The sequence below is a fragment of the Phycodurus eques genome, chromosome 14, assembly GCF_024500275.1.
Source record: "Phycodurus eques isolate BA_2022a chromosome 14, UOR_Pequ_1.1, whole genome shotgun sequence".
Lineage (NCBI taxonomy): Eukaryota > Metazoa > Chordata > Actinopteri > Syngnathiformes > Syngnathidae > Phycodurus > Phycodurus eques.
In genome coordinates, this window is record NC_084538.1 from 7,494,905 (window position 1) to 7,512,495 (window position 17,591).

General features: G+C 40.2%; 1 protein-coding gene across 2 annotated transcripts in view; it reads right to left on the reverse strand.

Moving 5' to 3' along the window:
* Nucleotides 1-17,591, reverse strand: part of asap3 (ArfGAP with SH3 domain, ankyrin repeat and PH domain 3) — a 40,258-nt gene that overhangs the window by 5,011 nt on the left and 17,656 nt on the right. For both annotated transcript variants that reach the window (XM_061695438.1, XM_061695437.1), the window contains exons 9-23: nt 14,859-14,945; nt 14,180-14,289; nt 13,720-13,789; nt 13,482-13,569; nt 11,615-11,663; nt 10,286-10,452; nt 8,894-9,027; nt 7,218-7,309; nt 6,960-7,140; nt 4,673-4,758; nt 4,270-4,385; nt 4,124-4,191; nt 3,205-3,312; nt 1,807-2,020; nt 771-1,044 (exon numbers count right to left, since the gene is read on the reverse strand). In XM_061695438.1, coding sequence (XP_061551422.1) covers nt 771-1,044; nt 1,807-2,020; nt 3,205-3,312; nt 4,124-4,191; nt 4,270-4,385; nt 4,673-4,758; nt 6,960-7,140; nt 7,218-7,309; nt 8,894-9,027; nt 10,286-10,452; nt 11,615-11,663; nt 13,482-13,569; nt 13,720-13,789; nt 14,180-14,289; nt 14,859-14,945 — 1,844 coding nt within the window. The remainder of the gene's footprint in view (nt 1-770; nt 1,045-1,806; nt 2,021-3,204; nt 3,313-4,123; nt 4,192-4,269; nt 4,386-4,672; nt 4,759-6,959; nt 7,141-7,217; nt 7,310-8,893; nt 9,028-10,285; nt 10,453-11,614; nt 11,664-13,481; nt 13,570-13,719; nt 13,790-14,179; nt 14,290-14,858; nt 14,946-17,591) is intronic.

Below are 17,591 nucleotides of genomic sequence, written 5' to 3' on the forward strand. Positions count from 1 at the left end.
ATGGTTTTCCTCTTTTATTAACTAGCATAGTGCTGGTGTTAAGAAAAACAAATCACTAAACACAGCTTCAATTTTTGACAGCGTAAATCGGACTGAACTGACAACAGGTTCTGGAATGGGTAAAACAAGATAATAAATGAAAAATTAGCTACAGATAACAGAATGACAAAATACACCTTACGTGTTAAGTGGTGCCTTGAGATATGAGTGACCCGATTTAGGAGTTTTCAGATACGAGGCACAGTTTGACCGATTTTTTTTTGCTTTGACTTGCAAGCACAGACACTGAACGTATAGTTTCAGTGAACTCAACTAAACACACTTAACAATTCGCAACAGTTTGCCAAAAAGTGAGGAATTCATTCAAAAAGAGGTTGCAAGCTGTTAATGCCACTCCCAGTTGAAACTTACTGTCAGACTAAACATAAAACAAAGAACTACACTTGGTATAGTTAACACAGCCAAACTGTCAATCCCCAAGATTACAATCTGTCAGCCAATCAAGAGCTCAACTGCGGTTGACTTTACCTCTCTCTGTCTACATCTTTTTTACATCGTGTCTCATGCACGCAGGTTGAGAAGAGCACTAAGCCTATTTTTGACCAAGGTAAAAAGTACAGATATCTTTTTTCGAAATGTACATAGGGAGTAAACGTGAAAATTTATTTTCAAAGAAGGCACACACACCTGAAAAATCTACTTCAGTATTTCTCACCGTTGGTCATATTTATTGATGACAAAGCTGGGTTGAGTAGGGCGCTTTAATTTACCTGACAGGCCCAATGTGGTTCTGGGAGGACGTGGAAGTGCTTTGAGAGGCAGAACCAGTGCCGGCTTGCACTTCCCCAGAATGTCTATGAGTCCTCAGCACGCTTCCCTTGTGTGTTTTGCCACCCGGGGCCTGATTCTCTATGCTAGGTGAAGTGGGGCTCTGTCGGGCTTGGGTCTGGAAACCGGAGGTGTTGGCGGACGGGTTTGAGGCACGTCTTGGAGGATTTAGGTTCACTTCCGGCACTGTGACCGGGAGCTGAGGGTCGGAGCGACCTGAGCGGATAAATGGAAGATGATATGTAGAGTGTACGCTCGCTGGACACTTCATTAGGTACACATGCACACGCTAGTGAGATAGAAGACAAGAATTGTGCCAGCGTTAGGATTTCAAGTTAAGGTTACAGTTCAAGTTAGGGTTTCAGAATCGGGTTTCAAAGTAGAGTTAGGGTTTCAAAGTAATGTTTCAAAATAGGATTTCAAGTCAGAGTTAGAATTTCAAGTCTGAGCTTTAAATTAGGGCATCAAAGTAGATTTTAAAGCCGGGGTTAATGTTTCAAAGTAGCGTTTCAAGTCAGGGTTCGGGTTTCAAGGCAATGTTTCAAAATAGGGTTTCAGGCCAGGGTTAGGGTTTCAAATTAGCGTTTCAAGCCTGAGTTAGGGCTTCAAAGCCCAGTTTCAAGTCATTGTTAGGGTTTCAAGACATGATTTGTGTTTCAAATTAGGGTTTCAAGCTAAGGTGAAGGGTTTCAACGGTTAGTGTTCCAAATGAGGGTTCCAGGTTAGACTTTCAAGTTAGTGTTTTAAGCATGGGTTAGGGCTTCAAAGTGGGGTTTCGAGTTATTGTTGGGGGGGTTTCAAAAAATGATTCGCCCTTCAAATTAAGGTTTTAAGCTAAGTTGAGGATTTGAAATAACGGTTAGGGTTTGAAATGAGGGTTTCAGGTTAGCGTTTTAAAACTGGATTAGGGCTTTAATCAAGATATCAAGACAGGGTTATAATCCTCAGATTCCATGGTCACTGTGACTACGTTTTTACCTTTAGGGGTGGATTTAGCAGGCAGCGGTGGTGGCATTGCTAGGCCAGAGGGGGGACTGTTGGCTGGGGGATTTCTGTAGAGGAACTCCAGGTTCTCGTAGGTCTGACAAGGTCTGTTGCCTGGGTTACCACTGGCGCTGCTCACCACACTACAGCGGGATCCAACGCCTCCGTTTGAGGCGGCCGGAGAGCGGTTCTTGGGTATTGGGCTCACCTGAAAGTAGGGGTTGAACAACTTTTTTTTTGTAGTCAACGCTAAGGTGATGACAGTTGAGTCGACATTGATAAATGGATTACTTCACATCATTTATTTTTTCTGTCTCGATTCGCTGTGCGCGCCTCCAAACACAAGCTTGCTTCCTCACTCACTCTCTTTGCTGTCCTCAGTTGCACAGGCCCCACCCACTAACTTGTTCATCCAATCACTATCAGACACTCACTCATCTAATCACATTCTGATACCTTTAAGGTACAGTCACAATTTGTGCAACTCTAACACCATACACATAACACAACTACAGGGATTGCAAGAGTGTTATAAGATCCGTTCTGTCTTTGAAACCCTGAAAGTATCTGTGAGTCAGTGATTGCGTGCTTGTCTGCTGGAACCAGTCTGACGGGAGAGAGAAACGACAGTTGGATGTTTTCTTTGACACATTAGCTGTTTAATTGTACAATAATAGTTACATATAGGCTATGGCTTGTCTCCATTTCATTGAATAAGCAGAAGCTACAGTATATTTCTTTATCATTTTACTGTTACAGGAGGGCGTTTGGTGAATTTGCTGACGTCTGGTTTGAGGGTTTCAGGCTGCTCGTCAGCGAGTGTTAGCAGGTGCCTTTTCTGATGGCCGTTCGTACAACTTGTGCTTTTGTTATGTTTGTGGGTAGACTTGTATATTTTACTAGTGACCTTGCAACCAGTGTCACTTTTAGTAAAATATTTCCACACGCTTTAGGTACCGCCACAGTTTGCTGCGCCGACCAACTATCTGTAGATTTCAGCAAAGCGTCCGTGTCCAAAACACTTGATTGGCGATTAGTCGACCTCAAGGTATAACCGTCACTGTGGAGTAGCAAAGTCAACGTGCCGACTAGTCGTTTTCCGACTAATCAACTTCTGACTAGTCGACTTCTGAGTAGTTGGAAGTCGACTAGTCGGTTCAACCCCTATCTGGAAGAAGAAAACTAAGTTCTATTAATTTCAGTTATTTATCCATGCCAGTGACATGTAGTGACAGGCAGAACAAATAAATGCTCTTCAACTAGTTAGCAGAATGTACAATAAACCTGTGCATCCGCTTCGTGTGACATTTCCGGTGATGTGACGTGAGATGTTTTTCTCATGTAAAATGTGTGCCTCGGCTCAGTAAATGTAAAGTGCGGTGGGATGTTTACCCTCTCGTCCAGGTCATCCTCGCTGTCGTAGATTTCCTGAGCTTGAGTGTCCCACATGAACTCCACGTGAATCTGAGAGTTAAACTTCCCATTGTGCGCCAGCTCCAACTACACACACACACAGAGCAAAAACACTCAATTCAAAATTCGTGTTCGTCTTAATTGGCTATCTGGGGTTCGGAGTTCGCACAAGTGTTATGGTTTAAAAGTCAGTTTTGAAGCCAGGGTTAGGGTTTCAAGACAGGAATAGGGTTTGAAGCCTGGAATAGGGTTTCAAATTAGGGTTTCAAGAGAGGGTAAGGGTTTCACAGTAAGGTTTTAAGCCTCGGTTATGTTTTCAAATCAGGGTTAGTATTTCTACCAAGAGTTAAGGTTTCAAAGTAGGTTTTTAAATTAGATTTAGGGGTTTAAGTTAAGGTTTCAAGACTGAGTTATGGTTTTCAACATAGTATAAGGGTTTCAAACAAAGGCTAGGTTTTCAAAGTAGGGTTTTAATTAGGGTTAGTATTTCTAATATAAGAGTTAAGGTTTAAAATTAGGGTTTTAAGACTGGGTTGGCGTTTCAAACGCGTCGCGTTTTCAAATTTGGGTTAAAAATTAGGGTTAGTATTTCAAACAATGGGTTAAGGTTTCAAAATGGGGTTCCAAGCAATGGTTATGGTTTCAAACACGTATTTGGGCTTCAAATTAGAGTTTCATGCAAGGGTTAGAGTTTTAAATTGGGGTTTCAATCATGGGTTCAAGTTTCAAAATTAGGGTTTCAAGCTCAGGCTAAGATTTCAAACAAGGTTTAAAGTTTCAAACACTAGTTTGGGATTGAAGTTAGGGTTTTAAGTCATGGTTTGAAATCATTTCACATTCTTATGAGTTTTCAATTAAAATGTGTAATCTCATGTAGACGAGTGCAGGGAGGTCTCACCAGCTCAACACATTGTGTGTGCTGCAGCCTCCTGGCGATATCAAGGGCAGTCTCTCCTGCAGAGTTCACTAAACAAAACAAAACAATCATAATTAACATATTTCATGTTCAAATGTCCTTGTATGAAGACAGATAGTAAGCGGTACCTATGTGAAGAGTAGCCTTGGCTTTGAGCAGCAACTTGAGTGACTCGGGCTTGTGATGGAGGACGCTGTAGTGCAGAGCTGTGTTGCCTTCCGCTGTCCTCTTCTCCAAGCAGTTGCTGTCGGGTCAGAAACACTATTAAGATTCAATCTATGGGGTTTTAATGATGATGGGGGGTGGGTGGGGCAGTGCCCCCTGAATACTGTGCCTGGACCTCCTTTAAACTACGTCGGTAGAGAAAAAGGCTAAAATCTCAATCGCTCTGCCTTGTTCAAAATTACATCATGTAGAAGGGTTTGTTTACTAGTTGTGTTATCAGAGCAATTGCCACCAGGATGTGCATGTGAAACGGTCTATCGGACATGAAGCACGCCATTGTGTTTGACTGCTGTGTTTCTGCCTGACCTGTTCTGGCACAAGAAGTCCACGATAGCCAGAGAGCTTCTTTCTTCCAGACGCACAGCCAGATGAAGAGAGGTTTCTTTCAGACCCTTCATGAGAAGAAAAACATGAAGACATGTTAGGAGGACTTTCAAGAAACACATGAAATAAATATTGGCGCAGATCCAGTTTGCTATGCAATCCGCTTGCACTGGGGTCAAGTGGGGCAGTGATCCACCAGTCAAAACATCTTAGGGTATTTATTTAATTAATATGTATACATGATATACGTCATTTATATATTTAATATATTTTAAAATCCATATCTTTTATAAAAAAATTGATAAGTATATTGAACCTTTATAAGAAAACTAGGGGTCTGATCAATATTTTAGCACCTTCAAAACCAGTCGTCAAAGGGTTAGTTTATTGCCGTTTCAAAAAAAGTCAGTTATTCTATGAAAATGCTATGCTATGAATTACGTTTTCTCAATTTGTTTCTTAAATGAAATTAAACAGATCAAGTAAGTATAATCAAGTATAAGGATAAAACATCTTTTTGTTTGGTTAAATAGCAATTATGAATACACAAGAGAAAATGAGACATTTCATTTAATAATGAACGACCAATTGGTTTCCTCTTTTAGATGGTCAACAGTATTTTTTTAAATTAATTTGTGCATATAGCAGGAAACCGCATTTTCTTGTCTACAAACATTTCTAGTGAGTCAATTTCAAACACAAATATCAAACAGATTTCAGTTTGAACTTAAACTAGGGGGTACTATGTAAGCTAGTATATCAAAAAGAGGTGAAGAAAAGGACACAAAGAAGAATGTAGTTTCATGTCGAATAGATGCTGTGTGCTGGTCAATTGGTAAATAAAGTGAATCAAAAAAGAAATACCCGCAACCCTAGTGAGGATAAGCAGTAAAGAAAATGGATGGAAAAAATAAATACAGTACAAGGCTGATTCTTGAGAACACTACACTGACGAAACCAGACTAATGTATAGGTAGCCCAGACAGCGCACGGCCGGCCTCCCATGTAACAATTTGCGTGAGCGCTCACATAGCTAGCTGCTAATGCTAACGGAAACAAGCAAACATGACATCAAGCTGCACGATTCAAACAATCTTTTTTGTTGTTGCAATAATTAGCGTCCTCATTGTTACGTTAAATGTCTTTGTCATTTCTGAGTATGTTAACAGTGGTTCTTGGAAAATATAAATTTTTAATAAAACCATTACTTTAGTGTGTGAAAGAATGACCTCTTTGTCATTCAAGTGAAGTCACGAGTCACTGCTGTTCAAGTCCAAGTCTTTTAACATATTGTCAAGTCGAGTCAAAAGTCACCCAATTCATGACTCAAGTCTGACTCGATTCATGACTCAAGTCTGACTCGAGTCCAAGTCATGTGACTCCTGTGCACACCCCTGACAAGAACCCTTCTGATTTTGAAGGACATCCAACATGAGATGGAAACCCAGTGCAAACATCAGCTGATATCATGAGTTTCTTGTGCAACATCCCACCCCTTTTAAACATCTAAAAACTCCATACAGATTTATGCACAAGACGGCAAGAAGATTAAAGACCAAAATAAAAAAATTACAAAATTAAAAAAGCAGCACAGAAGGTTATTATGCATGTGTGTAATTCAACCAAGTTGTCTCATTCACTCTTGAGAGACGTGAGCTCCGGCCTCAAAGCTGAAATAACAAACGACATCCAAACAGTACAAACAAAGTACACACACGTCACCAGTGTAACACCCACTTGGTTAACACGGAGCAGAAGGTGTATCGTATGCACCGTAATTGCATTTATACTTTTAACACGTGTGCATTTAGCATTAGCATTAAGCTAGCTGACTAAAGGCTAAGCGTAGTGGTTGTTTTACATACACATGTACTTCTCTTTGTTTTGTTTATTTTTTATACTTCACTATATTCATCATTTTTGGTGGATGAAAAAGTGACGCTTGTGGTGAAAATATACACGTGTGGTAGGTACCTTGCTGCATACATTTAAATGAATGGAGTCGAGACTCCTTTTCGGGTTCCACAGCATTGTGCAGTGTGCGGCAATGCCAAATTGCGTCAATGATGTGATAGCCTCTCCTACAAATTTTCTAACATGTTCTTTGCATGGTGCATAGGGATTGCCATGATATTCCATAATGATTTTGATTTAATAATATTAATGTGCTTGATTTGCTGAATTTACTGTACCATGAGTATTTAATCATATTCCTTTGATGTCATCCCTTTCGCTGTTCATGTTATGCTATGATGTCAATGGTCCTCACCTGCCCGTCGTTCGCCGAGAGCGGTCTGGTAAGGTCTGCTCCCTCGGCGAAGAGCTGCAGCAGAGAGGTCAGGTCCCGACTCTTCACAGCGTCGTACAGCTGGCCGGGTTCAGTCGCCTCCCTGCGCAGGACGTAGCGACGCTCGGCGTACTTTGCGACAATGTACTCCTTTCTGGCATTCCTAGAAGAGCAAATTTAAATTATTAGATTAGAAATTAGATTTAAGATCCGATATTAGTTGCAGTAAAACAGACTCACATGTCACTCTGTGGCAAAGGTTTGATAGTATCACTTGGAAGACCTGCTTCCATGAAGTCGTTGAATCTTGTGTTACCAATGCTGACCGCCAACTGTCACACACACAAAAACAATGTTCGTCTTGGTTTCGTCTTTGTTAATTTTTTCCCCCAGTTATTGTCTTTATAAATGCTTTACTTCTAATTGGCGAAGTAGTAAAGTCTAGTTTTTTTTTTTTTTTTTTACTTTAGGCAGCTGACAAAGGTGGTCTTTTTTTTTTACACAACAACACTTTGAAACCGTAGTCCTTGCTTTCATCACATCTCAACTGGATTACTGTTACGTACTTTATTTTGGAGTGAGCCAGTCCTCCTTTAAATGGAAGCTTATAGGGGATAGGGCCTTTTCTGGTGCTGTCCCAAATTATGGACTGCCCTGCTGGTGCACATTAGACAAGCCCCTTTGCTGTCCATTTTTAAAAACCCATTTTTGTTAATTGGTGTTAAACAGAGCACGATACTTGAGCCCTTATTAAGGTGTCTTTAACTTTGTTACTGTTATTGTTTTACTGTTTATTGTTGTACTGTTCAATTGTCTTATCCGAAACATCTTTATTGGCCAAGTATGTATAAAAACAAGGAATTTGTTGGAGCCACTCTAGTACTCCAGCAAAGAAGCTGATTGATGTTTGATTTCTATTCATGTCCAGAACTTTGTTTCAGCTGCAGTTGTTTTTAAAAGTGCTCTATAAATACAATTGATTTGAATAGAGTGTTGAGTACAGTGCAAGGTGATAGTTATCATGATAATACATCAGTCCATGCATGACTTAGCATGCCGTGGACTTTTTTGACTGCGAATTATTTCTAGCTGTTGTTTATTTGTATTGTTGCAAGAGGAGCCATCAATTGAATTATAAGATACTAACTACATTACCAGTCATTGTTCATTTCTGTTGCACAAGGCCACTGTTGTCAGTAATTACTGCCTAGAAGAGTGATGGCATAATCATAGTACTCCCACATCTCCGTGTGTGACTAAGGATGTGAAATATTTTGACTGTGGGTTATTCCTAGTCGTACTGTTTATTTCCATTGTGCGGGGCGAGCGTATTCATATGACGTATATTTGGCATGCATATGAACGAGCACAGCACTGAGTGTGATGGGGACATTTCTCACTGGATCATTTCTACTACTTGTTCTGTTCATTTCTATCATGAAGGTGGTGGTTATCATGAAAAATTGGCTGAAGGCAACATCATATTAATTAAGGGATAGTAGTACATGTACCTGTGCATGACCTCGCATGCTATTTTTGACTGTGGATTATTTCAAGTCTCTGTTTATATCTATTGTGCACAGTGATGACGAACATAAATTATTACCGAAAGGAGAAATTGTATCAGAGCCATAGAGGGTGACCGAGCATGCCTTGGATGATCGTTTTTAGCCATTCAGTTTATTCCAACTGTTCACGGTGGCGGCTATCGCGAATAACTGACAATAGTATGAAATCGTGTTGGGCCATGCCATTCTTCTTCCAATGCGTCTACATAAGTATACCCATCTCGAGTACGACATTCACACACGCCAAAGGTACTTCAGGTGTCAAGAGGGCCCAAGCATGGTTTGAATGGTTTGAATACTCTGAGTATGTCCTTAGTGCACTTTAATCACAGTGCATCACATTAGTACCAGTAACTCAGAGGTGCTCAGGAGGTCCAGGGTCAGTGACTGGATCCTGGAGTAGTGGACACCCAGTTCTCTGTGGATCCCAGAGCATTCGATGCAGGTCAGAATGCCGAGATTTGTGGACAGCCATGTTGGATCTATGATGAAATGAAAGGTCAAATAAAATAAATAAACACAGACCTTCGCTGATTGTGTCAAAACAGACAAGATTAACATGACATCTGCTATGGGAAGTTGCAATACCTCCAGAAAGACTCCTGCTATGGCACCACTGTTCTGCTCAAAACTCTCGCCAATTTTTGGGGGGTCTGTTTGGTTCTACTCCAACTCACTTCACAATTAGCAGCACTTTGGCAAATAGTGAACAAGCTTAAAAAAAAAGAGCCTTCAAGCTGTTTATTGCCACTCTCAGTTGAAGTTTACTGTCAAACTAAAAGAATTACACCATCCGACAAATACTTATGCTGTACTGAAGAGCTGAGGGGAAGTAAAACGTCTCACTGAACACTATAGCTGTCTATCTCTCTTACACTGCATCGAGTTGGCCAAAGTGTGCAGTGTGACAAAAACTGTTTAATTCATTTTAATTCGATGTAATTATGTCCGTACTGTCAGTGTTTTATCAAGTACAATATTATTAAGTGCCATTTTCTTAATTAAAATACACATTACAAGAATTTCTGATGGTTTTTTGGGGGAAAGCTAGAACAGATTAATGACATTTCCATTCATTTCAAGTAGAAAAGATGATTTGAGATGCAGTATTTTGAGTTACGAGAGTGGTTACGGAACAAATTAAATTAAAATCTCAAGGCATCAATGTATGTTTAACTGCTCTTTGTTGTATGTGCGTATAGGTATTTTGGGTATGAGGAAATTATGCATACATTATGTTATTATATGCATGTACTGTATGTATTTTGGATTGCACCTGTTCATGGATAATTTAACTTCGGCCAGCTACTTTTCCAACTGGCAGTTCACGGTGTTTCAGTATACATATTTATACTATAGATTTGTCTTTTTTTTTTTCTACCGCATATTGGAAATACCCCGCCCCGCCTCTGTGGAGTTTGCATGTTCTCCCCGTGCCTGCGTGGGTTTTCTCCAGGCACTCCGGTTTCCTCCCACATCCCAAAAAACATGCATGGTAGGTTAATTGACGACTCGAAATTGCCCATAGGTGTGAATATGAGTGCGAATGGTTGTTTGTTTGTATGTGCCCTGCGATTGGCTGGCAACCAGTTCAGGGCGTACACCGCCTCCTGCCCGAAGATAGCTGGGATAGGCTCCAGCACGCCCGCGACCCTTGTGAGGAGAAGCGGCTCAGAAAATGGATGGATGGATGTTTGAAATAAAAAGTTCAATCAATCATTTAAGTATAAGACTTATGACCTGGTGCGCCGCAGTCAGCGCAGGCCTCGTTGCCGGGCATGTGGCGAAGTTCGCTGATAATAGATCTGGAAAGTTCCTGCAGGCCGCTGTCCTGGAGGTGGAGCTGATCTCCTCCCAGTGCCGTGTTCAGGGCCTCCTCCTTGCTGTTCTGAAGCACCGACACCCAGCTGACCAACACACGCATTCATATGTTATTTATTACGGCCAGAGCACACCATAAAAAAAGCCCTATGGAACATTTTGATGATTTAGCCCTCAGAGCCAATGTCACTTAGCATAATGAAATTTGGTTAATTTAGAAATTAGGCAGGCCTTTTCCGAGTAGACGCACAGAAAAGCCTGAAAATCATGCCCAAAAAGACATAGAAGGTCAGTCGTTTTGGTTTGAAGCGCCCAATTTGGTGTCATTTTGGCCATTTCAAGAATTCCTTGTCATAGAGATTTTTGTCTGATTCCTACGAAGTTTCAACTACATATACTAGACAGATAGGCAACCACTAAATTGGAAGGAATTAAAGATTTTGTCATTGCGTGAGGGGGGAGAATGGTATCCAAATTCGATGACTGGCTATAAAACACGAAAATCTAATAACCAAGTACCATAAGGTTGGAGCAAATCCACCCCCCAAAGTCAGTTTCACTTAGCAATGTGAGACTTGGTAGTCATGTCCATCTTAAGTATGCCCACAGAAATGTCTCAAGAACCAATGCCCAAAGAGACACAGGAAGTCTCCCATTTTGGTTTACGGTTGTTTACGGTTTTGGCAAATCCGAACAGATGGGTAACAATAGATTGTGAGGGATTTGATCTTTAGACCACGTGTGTGGGCAGAGCAGGGCATCACATTTTGATTCCTCGCCATAAAACATGAAACTAATTATCAAGTTACACAAGGTCCAAAAATCTATCAAGCATTTTTCCCCATTCCCACATTAAAACACACAAAGCTTCCTTGCAGGGTTAGCGCAGAGGGAATTCCCACCCAACACCATCTGGACAAAAGTGATCCTCTAATAATAGCGCTTTCCTTTCCTTTTCAATGTCCTTTAGTTTCCCGTCATTGTTGTACAGACCTGATGACACCCTAGATGCACTTTATTAGGGACACCATGCTATCTAATAAGAAATATATTTTTTTTAAATCTGCATTTATTATATTGTAACGGCAAATTAAAAGTGTCACTTTCAGTTCAACGTTTTTATTATTCATATCCTCGGCTTTTAAGCACACACATAAGCTGAATATTAACAGGGCATGCATGCAGTGACCTGCAGCACAGACAGGATGAGATAAGGAGACCAAGGTGAATGCACAATCTAATTCTTACATCACACATTCCTGCTCGTCCTCTGTCTGGAAATGGTATGTCCGGTTATCTGTTGAAAACAAAGAGCATTGGCAATGAAAAGACTTTCATTCTGACAATGAAGGTAGGACAGTTGAACTGAAAAAGATGAGATAAAGCCTGACGAGAAATGAAAGACACTTGAGATTAAGAGTAAAGTATAATGAGGCTGGCATAGAAGGACATTTTACTAGGCAAAGAAGGACATTTTAATTGTATCACTTCATAAACGTGTTATGCCCCCCCCCCACAAAAAAAAATTTCAGTGAAAAAAAATCCTATTCTAAACTTTAAATACATAATTATTGTATTAAAAAATAATAAAACAAACTAAAAATAATCCCACTATAGTGTAATGCTAAAATAGGAAAAACAATCTAAATAGTAAAATAATTTGAAAAATGAATGAAGATAAAATAATAGATATAGTTAATGACATTAATATAAATGTACAGATTTGATTGTAAACTGTAAATAAATGTTAATATCAACAAATTAATATTTGTTGATATTAATATTTGACTTTGCTATTGATAGTGCTAAGCTTAAATTATTTATCAAATACATTAAACACTATAATAAATATAAAATACATCAATGAGACAATGAGACATTCACTATAAAAATAAGTATACATTAATAACATAGTAAATACTAGACTTTACATCGATCTGATCGGCGTTATCGGTATTGGCCGATAATTAGCATTTTATGATGATCGGCTTTCATGTCATAAATCGCCGATCCGATCAATGACGTCATCGATCGGCTCCGCACAAGACATTTCACTCCGTGTCTTCGTCGCGTAGGAATGCAAAAGCTAGTTTATTTTTAGCCTTGTCATGTGTCTTGTTGCGCAGTATTGTAGCTATCTGACAGCCAATAAAGTTTTTTCAAAATTGTCGGTGAAAAAAAACACGTCGTCGGTGTGGGACTATTTTGCTGTGTCTCAGACAAACAAACACGTAAGTTATTTGCAGTCTGTGCATAACTGAAGTACGTCGTGGGGAACGTCATCTAAATGCTTCAAGACAACAAATTTGATCGAGCACCTGAAGAATGTACACGAGGAGCATGCCGCCTTCAAGCAATGCAGCGTGGGGGGGAAAAAAAAGAAAAAGAAAAAGAACTGTCAAACGGACTCGAACTCTGGACAACACCTGTCCATATAGCCGGGACAGTGAGAAAGTTAGAGTAACCATGTGATTAACAGTATGTATGAAAGTAATTTAATTGCAATAAAGTAATTTAATTACAGTTAGTTAGCACCCATTATTTCTGTCAGTTGTAATGTTGATTGGACCTAAACTTATGTCAGTGGCCAATCCTTGAATGCCCTGTAGAGGTCATTGGTGTTTTAACTTTTGTCTAAAATGCTAGAGAATAATTTGAACTGGGACGGATGGGCTCCAGGTCGCCCGCAACCCTTGTGAGGATAAGGTGTACAGAAAATGGATGGATGGATGGATACAGTATACAGTACACAAGTACATACAATAAATGAACACGTCATGTAAATAGACACATTGCTCCATCTTGTGATCAGATCGGTGATCGGTTATTGTTTTTTTTAAACTTGCTGATCGGTGATCGGCCCCAAAAATCCTGATCGTGTAAAGCCGGGTAAATACATTTTAATAACTTCTCCAACACCAAATTATGCAAGTTTAACATACAGGTTTATGCTTTGTTTTATTTCTCCACCAAACGAGCAAACAATTCAGACAGAATTTCTCGTTACTAGACTTCTTACTACTTTTTCATAGGAAAAACCATGAAAATGCACTTATTTTCAAGAATTTCAAGAATGCCAAGCAAGTCAGGGTCAAGGGTCAAAGATAAAACTCACGAGTAACTAGGTCAAAGGCTCTGCGGTCCTCCGGGTTAGGTCGCACCTGACAGGTCAGGAGATTGAGCTTGGCCGGTGGTCGATTGATCTGAACACAAACACACAGATATATTTATATATATATATATATATATATATATATTATTATTCTCGTGGGCTGCTGTAAAAACAGAATTTCACCACTGACGGTGTAATAAAGGCTTATTCTGTTGCACTCTATTGTATTGGTGGTCCTCACCGTGCTGTGAGAGATGGTAAGGCAGCCAAATTTGACTCCACATTTCCTCTTCTGCCACACTTTTCTGATCCTGTAGGTGAAAAAATGACAAGCATTAGTGACGAGCCCTTTCCGAGCCTAACTTTTCAAACCTTAAAAACGCACCATAAACATGGAAACCCCTCGTATGCATGGTGTGTGTGTGTGTGTGTGCGTGTGCACGTGTGTGTGTCCAAAAGCTGGATCCACTCAACAAAACCACTTAGCCCGCAAAAAGTAAGAGGAGGGGCCCCTGTTTGAATCTTCTTGTCAGGGTAATGGAAACCAGCTGAGGGGGGAACCAAGTATGAGACCCCCTTATCCTCCCCCATCATCACAAGCACCACAACCTCCCCCTTCTTGTTCCATGCACTCATCTCTGTCCTCTAGCATCTATTCTATATGAGAGAAAATTTACACCAGGTGATGATCTTTTACTCACCCGTCACTCTTTTTGAGCAAGAAACCCGACTTCTCAGTCCCGTACTGCTTGTTGCCCTGCGGCTGGTGGATGCTGTAGCCGTTGCCCGAGTTCTTCCTGTTTAGATATTCCTGGCACAAAAAAAAACAAAACAAAAATTCAGATTCTTTCACACACAAAACTGCTTTCATCCACACACAATGATGAAAATGAAAATTCAAATTGCTCACAGTGGAGCTAGTGGCTCCATTTAGGATGAAAGTTCAACTTTCAAAGTTCAAGACCAATGAAAATAGCCCAAATGACCCTAAAATGGCTGCTTCAAACAAAAATGACACACTTCTTGTGTCTTTTCAGTAATGGCTTTATAAGACTTTTTTGTGGCTCAACTCATGATATAAATGTTTCTACGGGAAACTGACTTTCTTTTTAACCCAGCCAATTTTAGGAGGTTATGGCAGCAACCATCACTAAACTTAACTTTTCACAAGAATGAACAAGCAAACATAATTTGGGAATTTTTGCGTATGGGAAAGTACTTAAAATGTCAATTTATTTAGCCGAACAATAATAACGGCAAAGAAGCAAAGCAATTTCAAGATGGCCTTCGCACTCCCGTGTTCTAAAAATCTTGACGCAAATTTCTCGAAACAGTTCGTGATTTATGCTGAGGAATGTGCTATTAAGTTTCCAGATTTACCTCTTTGCCGTCCACTTGCAGGAGCAAGCGAAGAGAATCCCTCAGCTGAGTGAGTTGTTTGACTTCCTCGTCCTGGTCTAGTCGTACCTACCACAAAATCAAAAGAAAACAAAACAGATGACCAGAGAAACAAATGAACAAACGTAACAGTTGAGCTAGCATTTATTCGTCTGGGACAATCACACAGAATCCAGTGACGTGGGATATTGCCACGTTAGACAATTAGATGCGTGTATAAAATAATCAATACTCAGAAAACGACGACTGCTTTAGACAACACAATAGGGACGAAAAGTGATGTCAGGTGTGTGTTGAAAGCAACTGTCAACATCCCAGACACTGGCGCTGACGTCTCTACAGTAATAATCTGAATGTATGAAGCTGCATTGGCTGTGTGAACGCACAGTGAGTGAGTTTTATGATGAATACAGAAGCATTTTACCTCAGACAAAAAAGTTTTATTGCTTGGTTGTTTTTTTTCTACGTATTCTCCGTTCACTATTTACAAATTCTCCTATTTGCATTTTTTCTGCTGAACCTATTCTCATCTATTTGCTAAAAACTCACCTATTTGCGTTTTTGTGCTCTTTCTGAAACAACCTTAAGGTACCACAAGATTGCGCCAAAGCCATGTCTAAATAATAAAATAGGACATTTGTGTCGGCGGCATGGTGGCTGACACATCGGCCTCTGGGTTCGAATCCGGGCTGCTGTCTTCCTGTGTGCAGTTCGCATGTACTCTCTGTGCTTGCGTGGGTTTTCTCCATGTAATCCCAATTCCTCCCAGATTCCAACAACATGCTTTTTTAGGTTAGGTTGGGCTAAATTGCCCCTAGGTGAGAATGTGAGTGTGTGAATGCTTGTTTGTCTATATGTGCCCTGTGATTGGATGGCAACCAGTCCAGGGTGTAGCGAGTCTTTTGCCTGAAGTCAGTTGGAATAGGCTTCAGTTCTTCCGTGACCCGAGTGAGGATCGGCGATACAAAAAATGGACGGATGGATGGATACCATGGTGTCAAAGAACTTTTTTGAATTGGTTCATCTCGCCACAGAAACAAGCTTTGTATGTTGGGGATGAGCTACATTTAGCCTGGGTTGTTAGTAGAAGCTACGGAGCGTCTTATGTACGTCTATGCGCACTTTCGATACATTTTTTTTTTTTTTTTTAGATAAAATAGTCTGTAAGCCATTTATTTTAGGGTAATGTTGTCAGATGAGATTCTGATTCTGAACTGTTCTGGGTTCATAGTTTTTGGTCTATATACAATCAAAACCATTACTATGGGCAATTATCAACTTTTTTGGGGTGCATCAGTAAGTCACAGTTTTTAGCAAGTCATGGTCCTTCACCCAGTAAGGAGAGATTACTGCACTGTAATGACAGTATGATTGTATAAAATCTTGATTTTGAGGGTGGGGAGGTAGCTCAGGATTTAGGAGCTTTGTGTCACAAGCCTAGTATCACAGACTAGACTTAGAACCAGGGTGTGTAGTACTCACAGGTCATGCTTTTCTTCCCCCAAAAGACAAGCAAACAACAGTGAGTCATTCACTGTGCAACATGATTTAAAGACATCAATACTTTTCCCCAGACGGATGCAGACAACTGACACAGTGTCCTCTGGAAGCTGGAATACGAGTCTGAGCGAAGACGCGTTCTGTTGACTGTGCCAAACCAGGAAAGCATGCAACCTTATAACGTTTTCTTTTTTTGTGTGTGCCATCCATCGCGCTAGGGCAGGTCTGAGCAGAGCGGAACAAGTCGAGAGTGTTTGGAGGAAATGTGTGATGGAAGCTTTAGTTTTCATGGTGTCCTAACAGGGGAAATATGTCTTCCAATAACATTGTCTGCTTGTGCTTGCAGAGGAAGAGTTTTGGCTTGTTGCGGAAAAGAAACAGTGGAAACAGTTCATTTTGAGGTTTTAAAACTGAATGTGATTCATTGTGGGGGAAACAAATACTTATGCTCAAATTGGGTGAATGCTGAGTTTCTTACCATAGTGAAAAACAGTGGGTGGTTGACACCCCCCCTCATTATTTTTTAAAAATAATTAGCAATTAATAGTTACTGTATATACATGTAAATATACAACCAATTATGATCCAAAAACAGTTTAACATCATTTCAAACTCATTTTACATTAGCCTTAAAAATAAATGGCTAACTAAACTCTCCGTAATGTCCACTAACAACCCAGGCTAAACTTAGCTTCTCCCAGACTTACAATGCCTGTCTCACCCAAAAGGAAAAGAAGAAGAAGAAGAACAAGAAGAACAAGAAGATTATGAATCCCACTGAGCTCTAGGAAGTCCTTGCTCAATTGCTTGTGGGAGTCACAATAACGTCTCAACTGATTCCTGAGCTCACAAGTACGGCACTAATGTTAGTTGTTCTATGCAAAGGACAAAGAGTATTTGACTGCGAGTATTGTTATATTGTCTGTCTACAGGTGTTGCCGAACCATTTAGTTTCAATCCTTTACATAAAGAGTTAAAGCGCCACAACATAGATGATAATTAGCATTAGCATTAAGCTAGCAGGGGCTTTCTTTAGATAGTTGTTTGGCTGTTTTCAATACACAAGGTGTATTTCTCTTGGTTTTATGTTGAGTGGCATCTTGAAGCCTCTTTTTTGATGAATTGCTCACGATTTGCCAAACTGCTCCTTATTGTAAAGTGTGTTGACTTGAGTTCACAACTGCTCGTATCTTGAAAAGCCCGTAAATTGGGTCA